General features: G+C 31.9%; 1 protein-coding gene across 2 annotated transcripts in view; it reads left to right on the forward strand.

The window, feature by feature from the left end:
* Window positions 1-16,868, forward strand: part of LOC129951767 (protein eiger) — a 37,057-nt gene that overhangs the window by 12,774 nt on the left and 7,415 nt on the right. For both annotated transcript variants that reach the window (XM_056064088.1, XM_056064089.1), the window contains exon 2: window positions 1,112-1,240. In XM_056064088.1, coding sequence (XP_055920063.1) covers window positions 1,112-1,240 — 129 coding nt within the window. The remainder of the gene's footprint in view (window positions 1-1,111; window positions 1,241-16,868) is intronic.

The following is a 16,868-nucleotide window of genomic DNA, read 5'->3' on the forward strand; positions in this document are numbered from 1 at the left end:
TTGATGTAGAAACTAGGCTATATTCAAGTGGATGTTGTATAAAGTGGATTGTTGGTATATGAATTGCAAAGTTTGAAAGCAATTTATTTTAGATAGATTGAGTGGAAATAATTTTGAGCATAATACTTGAAAAAAATATTCAATTTTATAGATTTGTATGTTAATATACATATGGGCATATTTTTTCACAAAGTAGAATACATTTCTGTAGACTTGGAGTGAAGAGCTTTATACCTAATTGTTTTTTTTATTAGTGTAACTAATTCAATTATGCTTGATCCAAATTGTATAGATGTCAACTAAAGTGGTTCATAAAATCATTACACTAATTCCACTAAAAGCAATCCATCATATGGGTTATAAATATACATTCCAAAGTAAACGAAACGGATACGGTTTTCCAATGACAGGTTTATTTTTAAAAACTGAAAATATTTGAACAGCTGCCACTTTTTAAACTATCATCTTTTGACATTTACGATGTAAGAACTGGACTGTTATGAATTTACAAATTATGTCATAAGGATTTTCAAGTACAATTAACACAATCCAGTCGATTAAAACGTAGCGCCATCTATGAAATATCCACGTAGAACGGTACCAAATTACATATTTATAAATGCCAACTTTTAGAATAATCGGTCGATTTGGTTAAGAGTTCAATGAAAATAAACATGATGACAACTAACAAATTATTTAAAATTTAACAGCTTAATTAAAAACCCTTTATAAATTATTATTTCCGCTTTTATTTTAAATTTAAATGAATTGATTTCATTATAAAATATCATAAAAGTTATATCGCTTTTCCATAAAGTCTCAAAACTATAATATATTTTTTCTGTGAAACCAATTAATTGCAACTTCAAAGACAACCGCTTGATAGCTTACAATTATAGGAGGAAGGAAGAACCTTATACAAATGTTCTACAATTGCTTAAAATAGTAATGCTTCCTGTCAACTTTGAAGCAATTTCTTTGTACGCCATCATCCATATACAAAACTTTTCATTCATTCAGTCAGAATCTTTAATTTAAAATTTTATAACACTTTCAATTAAACGTTTTTTTACATATCTACACACAAATTAATAATTGTTTTATTTTTCAGATATGGAATTCAATTCGTGTATGTGAACTGCAGAAAGAAGTAGATTCATTAAACAAAATTATTGGAAACATGCAAAAGCGTTTGGGTCTCCATTATTTAGATGATTTAAGTGAAATGGAAGATGATGGGGTAAGTTGTTGATATTTTTTGTTTCTATGTTTTGTGCATACATTAAGTAAAGAGTGTTTTTTTTTTTAATGTGTAGTTAATGGTGTGGCCAAGAATTTAGCTTTATTATGACGATACAAAATTTTCCATAAGATTTTTAAAATGATTTCAGTCAAATGGCTCGCATAAACTCCAGCCCATAGGCTTAATTTTCCCACACTTTTTGCATCAATTCGGGCCGTATGTCAACAATAATGAGCCAAACATTCTCTTTCAATGCGTGAATCGTCCTGAGCTTATTCAAAAATAAGCGACTTAACATACGTACTAATCATAAAATTTCACGATTTGCAAACCTTGCTTAGGCTATAGTCTATTTATTATAAAATGGAAAACAAAACTGAGAATAAGTCAAGTGACAGCTGTCAAAAACACCTTTTCTAAAAAAAGAATTGCCACACACACCAAATTGAAAACCAAACATCTAAACGTAACCACATTCTAATACCAAGTACAAATCATTAAGGTTTGATATATGGTAAATATTTTTGAAATGAGGTCCACGAGGAACCTTCATACAAGAAACTAGATCTGATGACAATTACTCAAGTGAAACTTTTCGCAATATTATAAAAAAGGTACATTATTATTTAATTCGATCAGTCTTAATTACAAAAAATGTTCACAATTTATTGCTGTTGGAATGATAAATTAGACAGAAGCCATTATTAAGAAGTCGTCAATTATCCGTTTATATTCATTTCGGGGTTTCAAGTTGGTAACTCTGGTAGACAATTGTCAAATTCAGCTGTCATTTTAAGTATCATAACATTTGGTAGTGTCAGGATTCAGAGTGCTCGGCACTGTATGCCTTTTGCGAGGTATTGTCAAATTTTCCTAGAGTAAATCTTTTCATGAAAAATGCTTTCTTATATAAGCCGTCAGAAAACTGTAGGTCCAATCCATCCCTGACAACATGACTCTTACTCAGGAATGGTTAAGATCTACCTAATTTATTTATTACTATAAATTTAAGCTTTAACGAATAACTTAAGAATAAATCAACGTACAGATGGCGTTTCAATAATACTTTGTAGATACATTTAATTTCTACTAGTTGTTGTAAATTGTAAATTGAATGTAAATAATTAACAAACGCACGAATTTTTTATATTTATTTTCTAACTTCAAGTTGGTGTCTCTGATACTTGACAGCTTTTAAACTCAGGTGTCATTTTATTATAATATTATTTAAATATTTGCCGTTTGTGAAAAATATCGCTTAAAAATCGGACTACACGTTTAATTAAGATATAAACTTACTACAAAAATTAAGTTTAAAGAAATTTGAAAAACGTAGAAGCTTTGCTTGTGTTGTAAGGACTGGTGCATTATCGTGATGAACAATCAGTGAAAAATATTGCTGCTTTAAGTTAAATGTTTACCCTTAATTTATCGATTTTTTGGCGTTGGCAGCAACTGAACTTGACGTACACTTTATTATAGCGTAATAAATGAAGATCATGATTTAAGCAATATTGAGTTACAATAAGACTAGGCAAAAAGCTACACAACACGATCTTTTATGTAGGACTACGTAAAAGACAGTTCATACAAAAAGTGTCATAACATTTTTTTTCAACATCTTCATTTCTTTAATAATTTGGATAAAACTACACTCCATACCCTTTAACCCCACTTAAAATATCTTTCTTTTATATACATTTAGCGAACTTTTAATTATGTTTTAAGGACATATACGTTATCCGTAAATAAATAAAGCTTTCCCCCAAATGCAAACCATTCTGATGAATGAATCTTTAGTTTTTATATGTAAATGAATTGAATGAAATAATCAATTGTTAAATCGTTTTTAATTTTAAACCGTTTAAATTTTTCTTAATTTTTAATGGCTTTAATGTTTTTGTTCAAATATTTGTTTATTCAAAAATTCTCCAAGTGATCAATTATGATTTTGATTGTTATAATAATTTATAACAATTTAAATCATTCACTCAATCATCATTTTTCCTATTAAGGCCTAAAGTATTGTATGTGTTCTGTTCTGTTGTATCTTTATCTCTTTTTGTATTTTATTTTAAGTGATTTTTATCGCTCATTACACGTGAATCTATTTAGGTTTTGTTTTCGTCACATTACAGTTATAATTATTGATTTTAATGGAGACATATAACGAATTTTGGTTATATATTTAAATTGTCACGCATTGTGCACATTTTTATTATGTAGAAGCAAAAGATATTCTTGATGAATTTAAAACTTATAAGATATGAATACGTACGTGTTGGGTAAATTTAAAGCTACCATATACTTTATAGTTTGCTAGACCGTAACAATGACAACAAGCTCTTCATTTTAATTGTGAGATCAAACTTTAAATACAAAAAAAATTCAAGGTTAGATTTGTTGACTTTTTCTTCATAGTTTACATTTTTTTTAATTTAATATCAAATTTATCAATATATTATTTAAATATTTCAATCATCACTGTTGTCACATAAATGTATTGGATTATTTTAACACTTTTCCTTAAAGACACTGTGGTCATTATTTACAGTAGCTACAAGACGTTAACAACGAATTGTGGAAGCAATTAAAAATTATTACAAATTTACAGAGTACGAAAGTTTGATGAAATGAGAGCGTAATGAAGTGAGTATTGTTAATGTATGTTAGAGTGATTAATATTCTTCAAAATAATTTATCTAATAAAAGTTCAACTGGAACAAGATAATTGAAATACCACAACAGTTTCTCATTTTGGAGTCAATTCAATATAGGAGACACTTTGCACTTTAAACCAAAATTCATCCAATAATGGAAGAAAAATTTAAATCTTTTTGATCCCTGATATCGTTTCCAGATTGCTTTTCGGGTTCAACGCAAGAAAAGTCTAAAGGGGTCAGATACCTGCCCCAAAGCATTTAATTAATATCGGCTAGACAGCTATGGATAAATCAGTCTTCTGAGCATCGCTTATAAGATTCTTTCTGTATTAGGTAAAAGTATGAACCGCTTTTCAACAACCTGATAGGTTTGTGCCCTTAGGCCAGGAGTCTACTATTGATCAAATATTCACATTACAGTATATCTTGGAAAAAATCCAGAAACTTCAAATCGAACTTAGCAAAAAAAGGTCTTTCAAACTTATCCGATTGTGTAGAATGGCGATAAAGAATACACGTTGCTCTATCAAGGTTGGAAAAAAATCACCGATTCTTTTGCTGTCAAAAAAGGTTTTAAACAAGGTTATGCAGTGTCATGCGACTTCTTCAACATCGTTCGTTGTGCAAAACTCAACCGTCAACCCTAAAGACACAATCTTCCGAAGGTCCATTAAATTACTCGGAAACGTCGATGATATTGACATAATTTGAAGATCAAAACTTGATGTCAGTGGCCACCGAAGTGGAGAATATGAATTTAGTGGTCAATAAGGGCAAGAACAAGTTTATACTGTTGCCAAGAGAGACATTGAACATCGATGTCTTGTACAAAACGTCACCAAGGACAGCTATAACTTTGAGGTAGCTGAGGGCTCGCAAATCTTGCAAATCACTACTTCTTTGGACTAAAAAGTCAATTGAGTAGTAAACTTATCTCTCGAGCATCTAAACTTACCCACTATAAGACTCAGTTCTCATTTATGGCGCTGAGACTTTGACCTTTTCAGGGCAAGAAGAAAGAGTCTTATGGCTGAAACACGCTTCAGCTTCGGCTTCGGCTTCGGCTTCGTCTACGTGGTGGGCCTGCTTCGAGGTTGCTTTGAATTTTTTTACAGCTGTTGAGCTGTCAGACAAAGCAAATGTTCAGATAATTGAACTAGAGCTTCCGTTAGGAGTCACATTACGTTTTTTCCTTACGATTGTCAAACAAAACGTGAGGTCGAAGCTCCATTGTGATAGCTTGCATTTAATTCCTATGGCTGAACTCGTAAACGTCAGGCGAAGCCGAAGCTGAAGCGTGTTTGTGTTTCAGCCATTAGGATGCTCCACAAGAAAAATTCTTAAGGTAAAATTTGGTCCCGTCTACATAGATAGAGAGTGGAGGAAAAAACAAAACGATGAACTGTAGGGATTGTACAGAAAAACTGATCTAGTCAAAAGAATACAATTCTAACGACTAAGATGACTAAGTCATGTAGAGCGTATTGACATCAACGCTCTAGCCTAGACGGTCTTCGAATCTAATCCCGAGGGACGGCACTGTAGGGGAAGACCACGACTCAAGTGATGCACGCACATGAAAGAGGACCTCAACTAACTTAGCGTGCGGTACTGGAGACAACTTGCTAGTGACCGTTTCAATGTTTCTTGAGGTTCAGCTCACACTATACTGCCATCTTAAGTAAATAATTTTTAGACGTAGAAAAATAATCGGTTAAATGGTCCTGCAACGCCCACCGTAGACCGAAACGTTTAATTGCAATCCAATTTCCGAAAATTACGTTTTCTAAGCTACAGATTTTGTTTTTTAAATTATCCACCGAAATATGCACATTGTCAGAGAAGATGATGATCGTTTTCCAATTCAGTCTACTGTGAAGTCGATGATAGTGCCCCTCTAATTAATGAGTCAATTGAACTTTGTAGCTTATAATCTGAGTTTTTTGTGCGAAGTTCTCCTTAGGCTAGTGATTTTCAAAAAACGCATTATTTTGGCTACACACCAACGTTGTGCAAGTGTAAATCAAACATTTTCTGAGCAGGTTCCGTTAGGAGTGGGAACCAGATTTCAGTGACAAAATAACCGATAATTTAGTAGAAATGCTTGATTTCCTCAATGTATTCAGATTTTCAAAAAACTGCCTTTTTTTTTTTTACTCTCTGTATTTCTAAACACGCGAATATAATATCTTCAAAGAATTTGAAGAAAAATAGATGAAAAGACTCTCATTAATCTTGGTGGTCTTGAAAAAAAATTAATGAATTATCGAATGTCAAGATTTTGCATTCTGATATTTTTCTTAAAAAAATGAAAAATGTTAATTAGATGTGTGTAGGTTTACCAGGTTTTCTTTTATGATATTGCATTTTTTAAATTTCATTTTAAAATGATTGTCTTACCAGACAGCTCATTTATCTTTTGCAAGACTAAATAAGATTTACAAAAATTCCATAGCATTACCAATTTTGACGTTTCAATATAACAACCGAGTTCTTTAGTCCCCATTTCAGTAAATTTCAAACAAAATTTTGGAGCTTCTGCAGTAATTAAAAATGAACGTCAATATCTTTTCAAACATTCACACATGTACATATTTTGAAGAAAAGTCTGCACTTAAAACTGCCTTGTAGTCACTCAAAAACTGCGTCTATGGTTTCCACTATCCCAGCAATAAATGCAGACAATACAAAATCACTTATGGTGGCTGTTTTAAAATGAATTTTTTCATTTTTCAAAATTTGAAATTGATTCCATAATATCAATTTTTATTTAGGTCTATTCGTAGTTTATTTATGTATAATAAATCATAACACCCCACATTTTCTGACAGCATTTGACAGCAAAATGCAACAAATATATACAATCATAGAAACATATACATTTGAACCATGTATAGATACATTTTCTAGCATCAGCTATCAATCAAATACAAATTTATGCAATCAAAATGTGCGTTCAAAATTATTGAATCAATTCAATTTGGACTCATTTCGATGCACATATTGACTGTGCGTGGGGTAAACAAACACCAAATTTATCCTTCAATTTGATTAATTTAAAAATGAACAAAAAAAAAACAATTTGATGTCACATTCTAAAAATACTCCCAATTCAATTAAGCGTGCCGAGAATTGATTGATATCTGGATCTGAAGCTGTCAGAGCTCTCAATAAAACAAATAACAAAACAAAAAATAAACATCCAAAGGAATATGAATATATCCGATCATACTCATGAATATTTAAACAAAAAAAAAAAACATATACATAGAAGTACCTACAACATCCATGAACATAATTTTTGTCTTTTGTCCAACATCCATTTTCATTTGCGACGGTTGTCAAACATTCCTATATGGCGCGTTAAATATGGTATTAAAATTATTGTTATAAATTTTAAGTGCCAGCGAGCTATCGCCTCTCTCGGGTGAGGCACTCCTGGGTGTTTTATTTTTTTTTGGGCTTCACTTGCTAAATTCAATCAGTTTTCGTTGAATTTAAGTGAATGGATAGGCTTTGCAAAAATAAACTAAAAAATTCCAATTCGAAAGTGGGCATGGGCAATTGGACATACTCCATTCCATAGCAACCAACCAAGAAGGCAACGTCCCACATCCCACTATCGCGTTGCGTTGTCCCAAAATGAATTTCAATTAAAATTGGCGTGATCATATTTCATATCATAATAAAAACGAACAGCAACACCATGAAACCTTAAATAATTTGTGAAGCAGACATTAATAAAAGCTGTGAATAGATATTATTTACGAGTATGTACATATTAACATTCTCGTAGTTTTGCTAAATCAAGTCGACACGATGCCGACATTCTTTTGTATGTGATTGCAATTTTAGGCCAACGAAACAAAAAAAAAATCGACTTTTATTCAAAAAGGAAATATTTTATATCAACTTTTGGCGGGACAACAACATCCGAGAATTGTGGGCTTCATGGGGAACGAATTAGTTAACAAGGTGTGGGGTAACAAATTTTATAGAGTGACACTAAATGACATTAACTCGCTTCAAGTTTACGGGGTCAAGGAGATAAACCTTAATCGGTATAGCACAAAATTAAATAAACTTGATGGGTAGCATATATGCATAATGTCCTTAGTAATTAAAACTTTACTCTGCTTTAATTTGCTTAAAGGGTGCTTTTAGGGAGAAAACAAAAAATTGTCAATTTTTACCGTTATCAATAGTCTAACATTCAACTCTATGACAGAATTCTGTGAATAAGCTGAATTGACAATTGGTATTATTTTCCAAACTTTTGCTAATACCAAACCTGGCGAAAAGTAGTACCCGTGATGGTTAGTGCGTTGGACCGTCATGCCAGAGGTCTTGGGTTTGAACTGCGCCTTTGCCGTCTAAAGTTTTTTTCACGGGCACTGCTACTTGCGAGCAATTGAAAAAATTCTCCAAGAGTAATTCCTGTCATGAAAAATGCTTTCTTAAATTAGCCATTCTTATTCGGCTTGAAACTGTAGGTCCCCTCCATTCCTGACACAATACTCGCACACAGGAATGATTGTAAGTTATTAGGCCCTAGTTCCCAACGGACTGTTGCGCCACCCACTTTATTTATTTTAGTTAAACTTGACGAAAATGTCGGTAATATGCCCTGTGCTACCGCTACTAATGTGTCATTCGTGCTAATTTCCAGACGGATCTGAAGTAAATTTTTAGTTGGACGAAAATAAACAATGGAAAGTTCAAAAATGTAAATTAAAAGTTTGGCGTTAGGTCTTTTCGACGAAAACCATAACACCCAAACCCTTAAATGTCTTAAGGCCCAAAAATGTTCACAAATCCCAAAAAAAAAAAAAAATCAAAATTGCATTTCATTTAATTTCACTTTGGAAATTGTCCTTTTTTTCCCTTTCTGAAAAGTAAAACAAAGTCAAACATATTTGGTAGGCTTTCTCGACGTTGAAAATTCGTTGGACGATCGCATATTTTTTCGTTTAATTTAAAATTTAAAACTCAAAATAAACTAAAATTTTGTCAGAATTCCAAAATATTGAAACAATTTTTAAGCGATAGAGCCATTTTTGGGTGATATGACATTTTTAATTACTCGGCGGTTATTCTAACGCCCAAAAATTCGGAAATATTTCCCAAATCGAACAAAAACAAAATGTTAAATAAATTGTTTGACACTTTTAATTTTGGTGACATGGTTTTTGGCGATATTCCCTAACTAAGAGTTAATCCTAATAAATGTTACAGTGTTTTTATTTCATGATGAAAAAATCGAGAAAATCGAAAAAAACATTTGGAATGTAGATCTATAGCCAACGGTAAATCGTACAGAGAATGAATGATACCTTTTTGGAATCAGTTAAAGTTGTTAACAATACCATTCAAATTTTCTCAAAAGCAGAAATGATAAAAAATATGTGAATTAGAGGAGATATTTTTTTGTAATAGTTATTCAAATCTTGATAATCATTTTTAAACATTTTAATACGTTGTACCATTGGATTTCTTCATGAACCTAAAACTGATAAAAATACCAAAAGTTCTTAATTGAAATGTGAACAAAATTTATACAAAAACTATTGCTCTATCCATCGAATCTTAACATATGCATTTTATAAGGCCCTTCTATATCGATTTTTAAATCTTAAATATTATAATAAAACAAAGTTGTGAAACCTAAAAAACAACAGAAAGATATACATATACATACATACATACATACATATAGAGCATCGGAAATGTCGTATATGATTAGGATATTTTAGAAACAAGAAGCGTCGATAAGTAAGTTAAGAAATGATAAGGTAGTTTTAGCAATCAAAAATGCAGTGGCAAATTTCATACAAATAATATAACGAATGTGAATAGTCAGTGAATCAGATAAATCTCTGGGAGTACAATTTTTAGAATTCTATAATCGAAATGAATATTTCATAATTTTCTTGAAACTGCTAGGTCCAAGAACTACATTTTGTTCGTTATACTCGTATTATTTTTTTGAAAATAGATTATGAACTTTTTAATTGACAAACAAAAAGACTTATTTGAAACTTAAGTACAAGAAGAAAATAAAATGTTTTTAATTTTATCAAATTATTATTGCCAAGAGTAAAAGTAATACAGATGTTTTCAAATGTCTTACAATAAATTTTGGTATAGTACAAAAATATGAACAAATACGATATCATTTTGTTAAAGTTTTTTTTGTTTTATCTCACCTTATAACTACAATACATGCTCACTTCTTTGTTCCATTTTGTGAAAAAAATATGACTAATAGAAATAATTTGTCTAAGAAAGACAAATTTAGGAACTCAGATAAATAAAATCATTAATTAGCTCTGATATGCTGCACTTCTTGAAAGTATAAACAAACAAATAAAAAATAAATAAACGTCATAAATCAATTGTTAACTGTGGCGTATACTTACTTTTTTGTATATTATATTTTCTTCTTTATGATATTTATTTTAAGTTGTTCTACATGTACATACTGAAGTACATGGTGGGTCATCTAGTGGTTTCTTTTGACTTTTAAATCTGTTTCCCACTTAAAATGTGGCTTGAACAATTAATTTCAAATATGGGCTCGAATTACGAACATCAACTCGCCATTGATTTTAGCTGCTAAACATTTCACGCACTAGTTTGAGAAGAGTTCTAGACAAAGATTTCGGTGTATTCATTTCTAAAATATAACTGACTCAGCAGCTAAGGGCTTCGAACCAACAGCGTCTTTGTTGGGGCTTTAGAGCAGCTTTAATTAGAAAACTATTTTGACAGCTACATTAACAAACTTAACCACTGCATTTGTAGCTTGGAAAACCCATATCAGGAAATCTATGAATCCACAAGAAATGACGTTTTACTTTTAAAACTGTTAAGAACTTAAGGTCAAAATTTTATAGTGAATTCAGGAATTGGGTAGCCCCACAAAAAAAGACAAGCAATGTCTCTTGAAATTTAGCCATATTCGCTCGAGTTGTGTAGCACGTGGTATCGTTTTGTTGAAACCACAAGAGTCTCAAAGTCATATTTTTTAATAGCAGGCAAAAAAGTCGGTTATCATGTGACCATAATGCTCCGAATTGACGGTGACATTCGTTCCATCGTCGTTTTTGAAGAAATAAGGCCTCCGGATCAAACGGCGCAATAAGTAGTGAATTTTTGTGAAACTAATGGCTTTTCTTCAATCACTTGATTCTCAGAATCTGAAATACGACATACTCACTGAGTGAGAAATGTGCTTCGTCGCTGAAGAAAATTTTGTTCGAAAAATCGCCGTCGACGACTTATCAATAACGTTGTGAATGGTCAGCTGTCTTCAGTTGCTGTAGGTATGGATGTAGGTGTAGATCCAAATGCAAAATACGACATAATGTGAAGTAACCCAGTCCTTATTCTTGAGAACAATAAGTAATCGAAACATACGGGTCTTCCGCAGCACTCTCACTTAAATCAGCGATATTTTCAGAGGTACGAACAAAACGTAGATGCACAGGCCTTACAATATCTTTAAACAATCCAGCCTCTTTAAATTTCTTTACAATTTTGCCAATTTCTTGCGTAGTTCGATGATTATGTAAATCATAATCTCCTCTAAAATAACGATTTGTGGCTGTGGCAGCATCACCATTTTTTAGTGATTTTTTTGAGGTTAGGATTTTCATGCATTAGTATTTGACAGATCACGCGGGATTTCAGACATGGTGCTCAGTATGCTTTAACATTTCATCATGAATAGACTTACTAACGAGCAACGCTTGCAAATCATTGAATTTTATTACTTTATTGGACATTAAACCAACCACACGAATGCGTACAGTGCGTACAGAAGAGAATATTGCGTCTGTTTCTGAGAGTGTTGCTGAAGACCGTGAAATGTCGATTCGTCGCCGTTCGCAGCAATTGGGTTTGTGTTATTCGACCACATGGAAGATTTTACGCAAAGATCTTATTGTAAAACCGTATAAAATACAGCTCGTGCAAGAACTGAAGCCGAACGATCTGCCACAACGTCGAATTTTCAGTGAATGGGCCGCTTTTTTATCGACAAATTTTGTTCAGCGATGAGGCTCATTTCTGGTTGAATGGCTACGTAAACAAGCAAAATTGCCGCATTTGGAGTGAAGAGCAACCAAAAGCCGTTCAAGAACTGCCCATGCATCCCGAAAAATGCACTGTTTGGTGTGGTTTGTACGCTGGTGGAATCATTGGACCGTATTTTTTCAAAGATGCTGTTGGACACAACGTTACGGTGAATGGCATTCGCTATCGTTCAATGCTAACAAACTTTTTGTTGCCAAAAATGGAAGAACTGAACTTGGTTGACATGTGGTTTCAACAAGATGGCGCTACATGCCACACAGCTCGCGATTCTATGGCCATTTTGAGGGAAAACTTCGGAAAACAATTCATCTCAAGGAATGGACCGGTAAGTTGGCCACCAAGATCATGCGATTTGACGCCTTTAGACTATTTTTTGTGGGGCTACGTCAAGTCTTAAGTCTACACAAATAAGCCAGCAACTATTCCAGCTTTGGAAGACAACATTTCCGAAGAAATTCGGGCTATTCCGGCCGAAATGCTCGAAAAAGTTACCCAAAATTGGACTTTCCGAATGGACCACCTAAGACGCAGCCGCGGTCAACATTTAAATGAAATCAAAAAGTAAATGTCATGGACCAATCTAACGTTTCAAATAAAGAATCGATGAGATTTTGCAAATTTTATGGGTTTTTTTTTTTTTAAGTTCTCAAGCTCTTAAAAAATCACCGTTTATTAACAATTTGTATGGGTTGTGCGATAGTTAAGCGATCTTTTTCGTAAATGTCAAACTAAAAAAAAATTGGTTTAAGAACTTAGTTTATCATATGGCGAATTCCAGAACTATACTTCTGAAACAGCAAAATAGATAACCCCTTATTATGAAATCAAAAGAAAAAAGAGACACTTTCATTTCAAATCAGTACCGGTAAAGTGTTGTGAATTCCATAGACCTCATGAATGAATACCTACACTGTTCGACATAAACCAACCATAAATTAGAATTTTAAAAATATCTAAAAATGCGTTCAAAATATTATAAAAGGAACTGTGACCTTGTATTCTTTAAATGTTCTGATTTGTATGCCATAAAAATGTTTATATACACCATCTTCATTCATTAATGCAATTAATTCAATCATTGAACGAATCGCATTTCTGATCCATAATTTATTTATAACCTCATTGAATATGTCCAAAATAAAATAAATAAATTTTCTTTATTTTGGAAAATAAAACACAAACAAAAATAGAAACAATCCAATTGACTTTCAAAAACAAATTTATTGCAAATATGCACATCTGTTTGCACTCGTAATCGATTTTGGAAATATTTCGTATATTTTATTATAAACAAAAACTACAACAACAATAACATTGTTGTTTCCAAAATAAGATTTGATTTGTATTAATTTGTTTGCGAAATAGATAATTGCAATGTCTTTGGGATCATGGTTGATGGTTGATTGAATGCGTTCTTCCACAAAATAAATTTAACAAAACCAAAGAAAAAAAAGAATTAAAGTTTAATTCTACAAAAATGGTGAACGATGATCGCATTGACACGAATTTTGGCTTCAATTCAGGAATCTGCTGGCTGCCAACTTCGAAAATGCGAAATTACTTTCTCTTATTTATTTATTTCCAATTTTTTTTTTTTGAAAAATTCTACCTCAAAATATGCAAATCAAGAATTTTTGCTACGCTATGATGCACGTGAGGTGTCTTATATGAAAATATGTCTTGTCTACGTCATAAATAGCTTCATAATAAATTAGCGTGAGTTTTTCTTTTTTTGAAAAAGCGTGCGCTGACCATCTCAAAAAAAAAATTATTAAAAATAGAATCGCTTTGATATTAAATTGTTGGATTTATTTTCAATTTTCATAAACAATAAATAAAAGAATTAGCTAGCATACTCTTTTATCTTAATTTTTTCATCTTAAGTAGGTAGCTACTATAATTTATACATTTATGTAGATTGTACATTCATACATATGTACATAAGTTGATTTATTACAATGTTAACGAGTGATCATTGCTCACGAGCGAGGCAACAAACTCATTTGAAATAAAATTATAAGCATAGGAAAAAGAAATAAGATTCATGAGGTGAAAATGTATAAGAGTTTATTTGTATTGAATTTTCTGCTTTTCGCAAGGAATTAAAGGAAAACAACTTTGAAAAAGAAAAACCACTGAAGAAGAGATCTGAGAATGATAAATAAATAGCATTAAAGCTAATTACGGAGTGTCTAAAATAATTTCTTAATGCAGGATGTAATTAAGTTCATATCAATTATGATTTAAGAAATTTAATTAAATATTCATAGCAGCGCATTGAAAATAATAATTTTTTGAAATTTGTGATCAAAATATTATTTGTAAGAAAATTGGATAGAAACTATCTCGAAGATACGTCAAAATATCGTGTTTATGTCTTACAAAAACCTAGGCTACAGAATATGTTGAACTCTTCAATTGCCCTTGACGATTTTATGGAAATCGCTAGTTTAGGAAGTATTTGGCTTTAAGTGCGGCATAAGATCGGTGATTTACGGTTCCTCGCAAAAGTCTATAGGGATGAAATTGCAGATTCGAGATGGCCAATTTTTAAAAATTAATACGAAAAAGATTGATTGTGTCATGACATGCCCTTCCGCAAGAATTAGAGCTCATCCAAATCCAAACCGTGGCGGGCTCAAGAGACGGCAATTTTGTTTGTTAACATAGCCGGCGCACGGCCGGCCATCGAGATGAAAATATGCTTTATCAAGATATAATAACAATACTTCAGATTTTTCAATTCAGGTTTCGGATTTTTCCGATGGTGTAGGACATTTTTCACCCTTCTTATAATTTACAAGGACTTCATTTGTCCAAAATTTGAATATAACTCACATGTTTGAATAGGTGTCCCTAAAACGAGCTTAGCTTTGAAAATGAATGGTCACTGCAATGTTTCATGTCTTTTGTTGTTTAACTGATATTTTTACAAACAATGTTGTATAGAATTAGGCAGTTGCATTCCATCCCTCAAACAATTTATACGTAATACCATCACTAAGGAATGATACTCAGTTAACCCTTGAGCTCAATTTCGGACGTATTGTTAAGTTTATTAAGTGTAAAGGTTTTTTTTTTAAACACTCATCAAAAAAGTGAAATGCTTTTCCAAACTCAGTTTTTCAATCCCATTTTAATATTCAATATTTTGAAACTAATTGGAACCAAAATAAAGATGAAAAGATTTTCTCAAGAACTCGACTCTTTTATATTGCATATTTAATCAATATCAATGTTAGGGTATATTCCTAAGAATTGGGACAAGAAAATATCTTATATCGAGGCAATTCAAAAACCTGGATCTTAAAAGGAAATTGAGAGTGATCGTGGTATTTCCAAGTTATCTGCTATCCCTTAATTTTTTGAGAACCTGGTAAAAACAAAATTGAAATTTACCACCCGACAATTTCTGAACGATGAAATGGCTTTATTTCTGGACGTTCTGCAACAACTATTTAATCTCTTTTCTCAAATTATGTGTTTATTTTGCTTTTGATTTTGATTCGGTAGATCATTCCACTTAAATATACAAACTTTATTATTTCCATTCTACTCTTCTTCATTGGTTCTGGTCTAATCTAATGGAAAGACTTAAAAAAGTTATACCAACACTTTTTCGAGATATATACAATGCAGTTGCATTCCTCCCCTTAAACAATTCAACCGTAATACCCGTACTGCTAGGAAGGTCCATCAGTTTACCCTTGAGTCCAATTTTGGACGTACTGTTAAGTATAGAGATTCTTTTTTAAGCCGCACTACGCGAATGTGGAATGCTTTACCAGCCTCAATATTTCCCACTCATAACAATGTGAAGACATTCAAAACCAATCGGTTTCTCCTTTCTAATCCTATCCTCATTTCCTAATTGCTGTGTTTAATCATTATAAGGGTATTCATAAACCCTTAAGTGCGCAATAAACAAATTAAAAAATAGGCAGCTCAGGTATTCCTCAAGAAAGCCATTTCGATCCGCTTCTCTTTAATATTTTTTAAAAATAATATAACTACCGTGATAACATATTCTCAATGTCTTATTTAAGTTGATGTTATGAAACTCTTCTTAAAAATAAATTGCCTCCACAGTTGCAAGCAGGACTGCAGGACGACTTAAATCATGTCCCCGATTAGTGTTAATTAAAAGGTCTAAACTTGTATATATGTACATAGGTCTTATTTCCACATTATCTAGCCTTGACTACACGATCGACTCCAAAGTTATATTTTGCGTAGAAAACATAAAAGATGTAGGTGTTATATTGGATACAAGTTTTTCCTTTGAAAGTCATATGGAATGTGTAATTAAAAGGGCTAACGCAGTTTTATGCTTTATAAAGAGAAATTTTGTTGATTTCAGGGATTCTTACTCATTTTTGTCAATCTATTGATTAATTGTAAATATTATAAATAAAAGTATCAAATAAAAAGCAAGTAAAAGTATCAAATTGACTTCGCTTTAATAACATTCTTACTTTTCTTGTGTTTTTTCGAATGTCGTTACCTTTGTCGGTCACAAGAATGTGTTTTTTTGGTACCTAAAAAAAGTTACTGGACAAATTTTACGTTCGTTTTTTGTAAGCGTCTGGTAGCTCTGTTCAGAAATGACATATCTGTTGGAAAATGACTATCACAATTTTGTTGTGACAGCTTTTTAGGTATCAATTTGGCTATCACCTTTAATAGATCAAAAGTTATTTCTTCAAATTTTTTCTTTTACAATTATTTAGGGCGAAGCAATGGCGATTTCTTAAACACCTAATTTAAGTTTAACTGGTTTTAAAATGTAATATCGTAGCAGTTTTGAATAGCTCTGAGGCTTTGCATTTATAATCCTAAATTTATTTAAAGGATATAAGAAATTC

This window comes from Eupeodes corollae, chromosome 3 (genome assembly GCF_945859685.1).
Source record: "Eupeodes corollae chromosome 3, idEupCoro1.1, whole genome shotgun sequence".
NCBI classification, from domain to species: domain Eukaryota; kingdom Metazoa; phylum Arthropoda; class Insecta; order Diptera; family Syrphidae; genus Eupeodes; species Eupeodes corollae.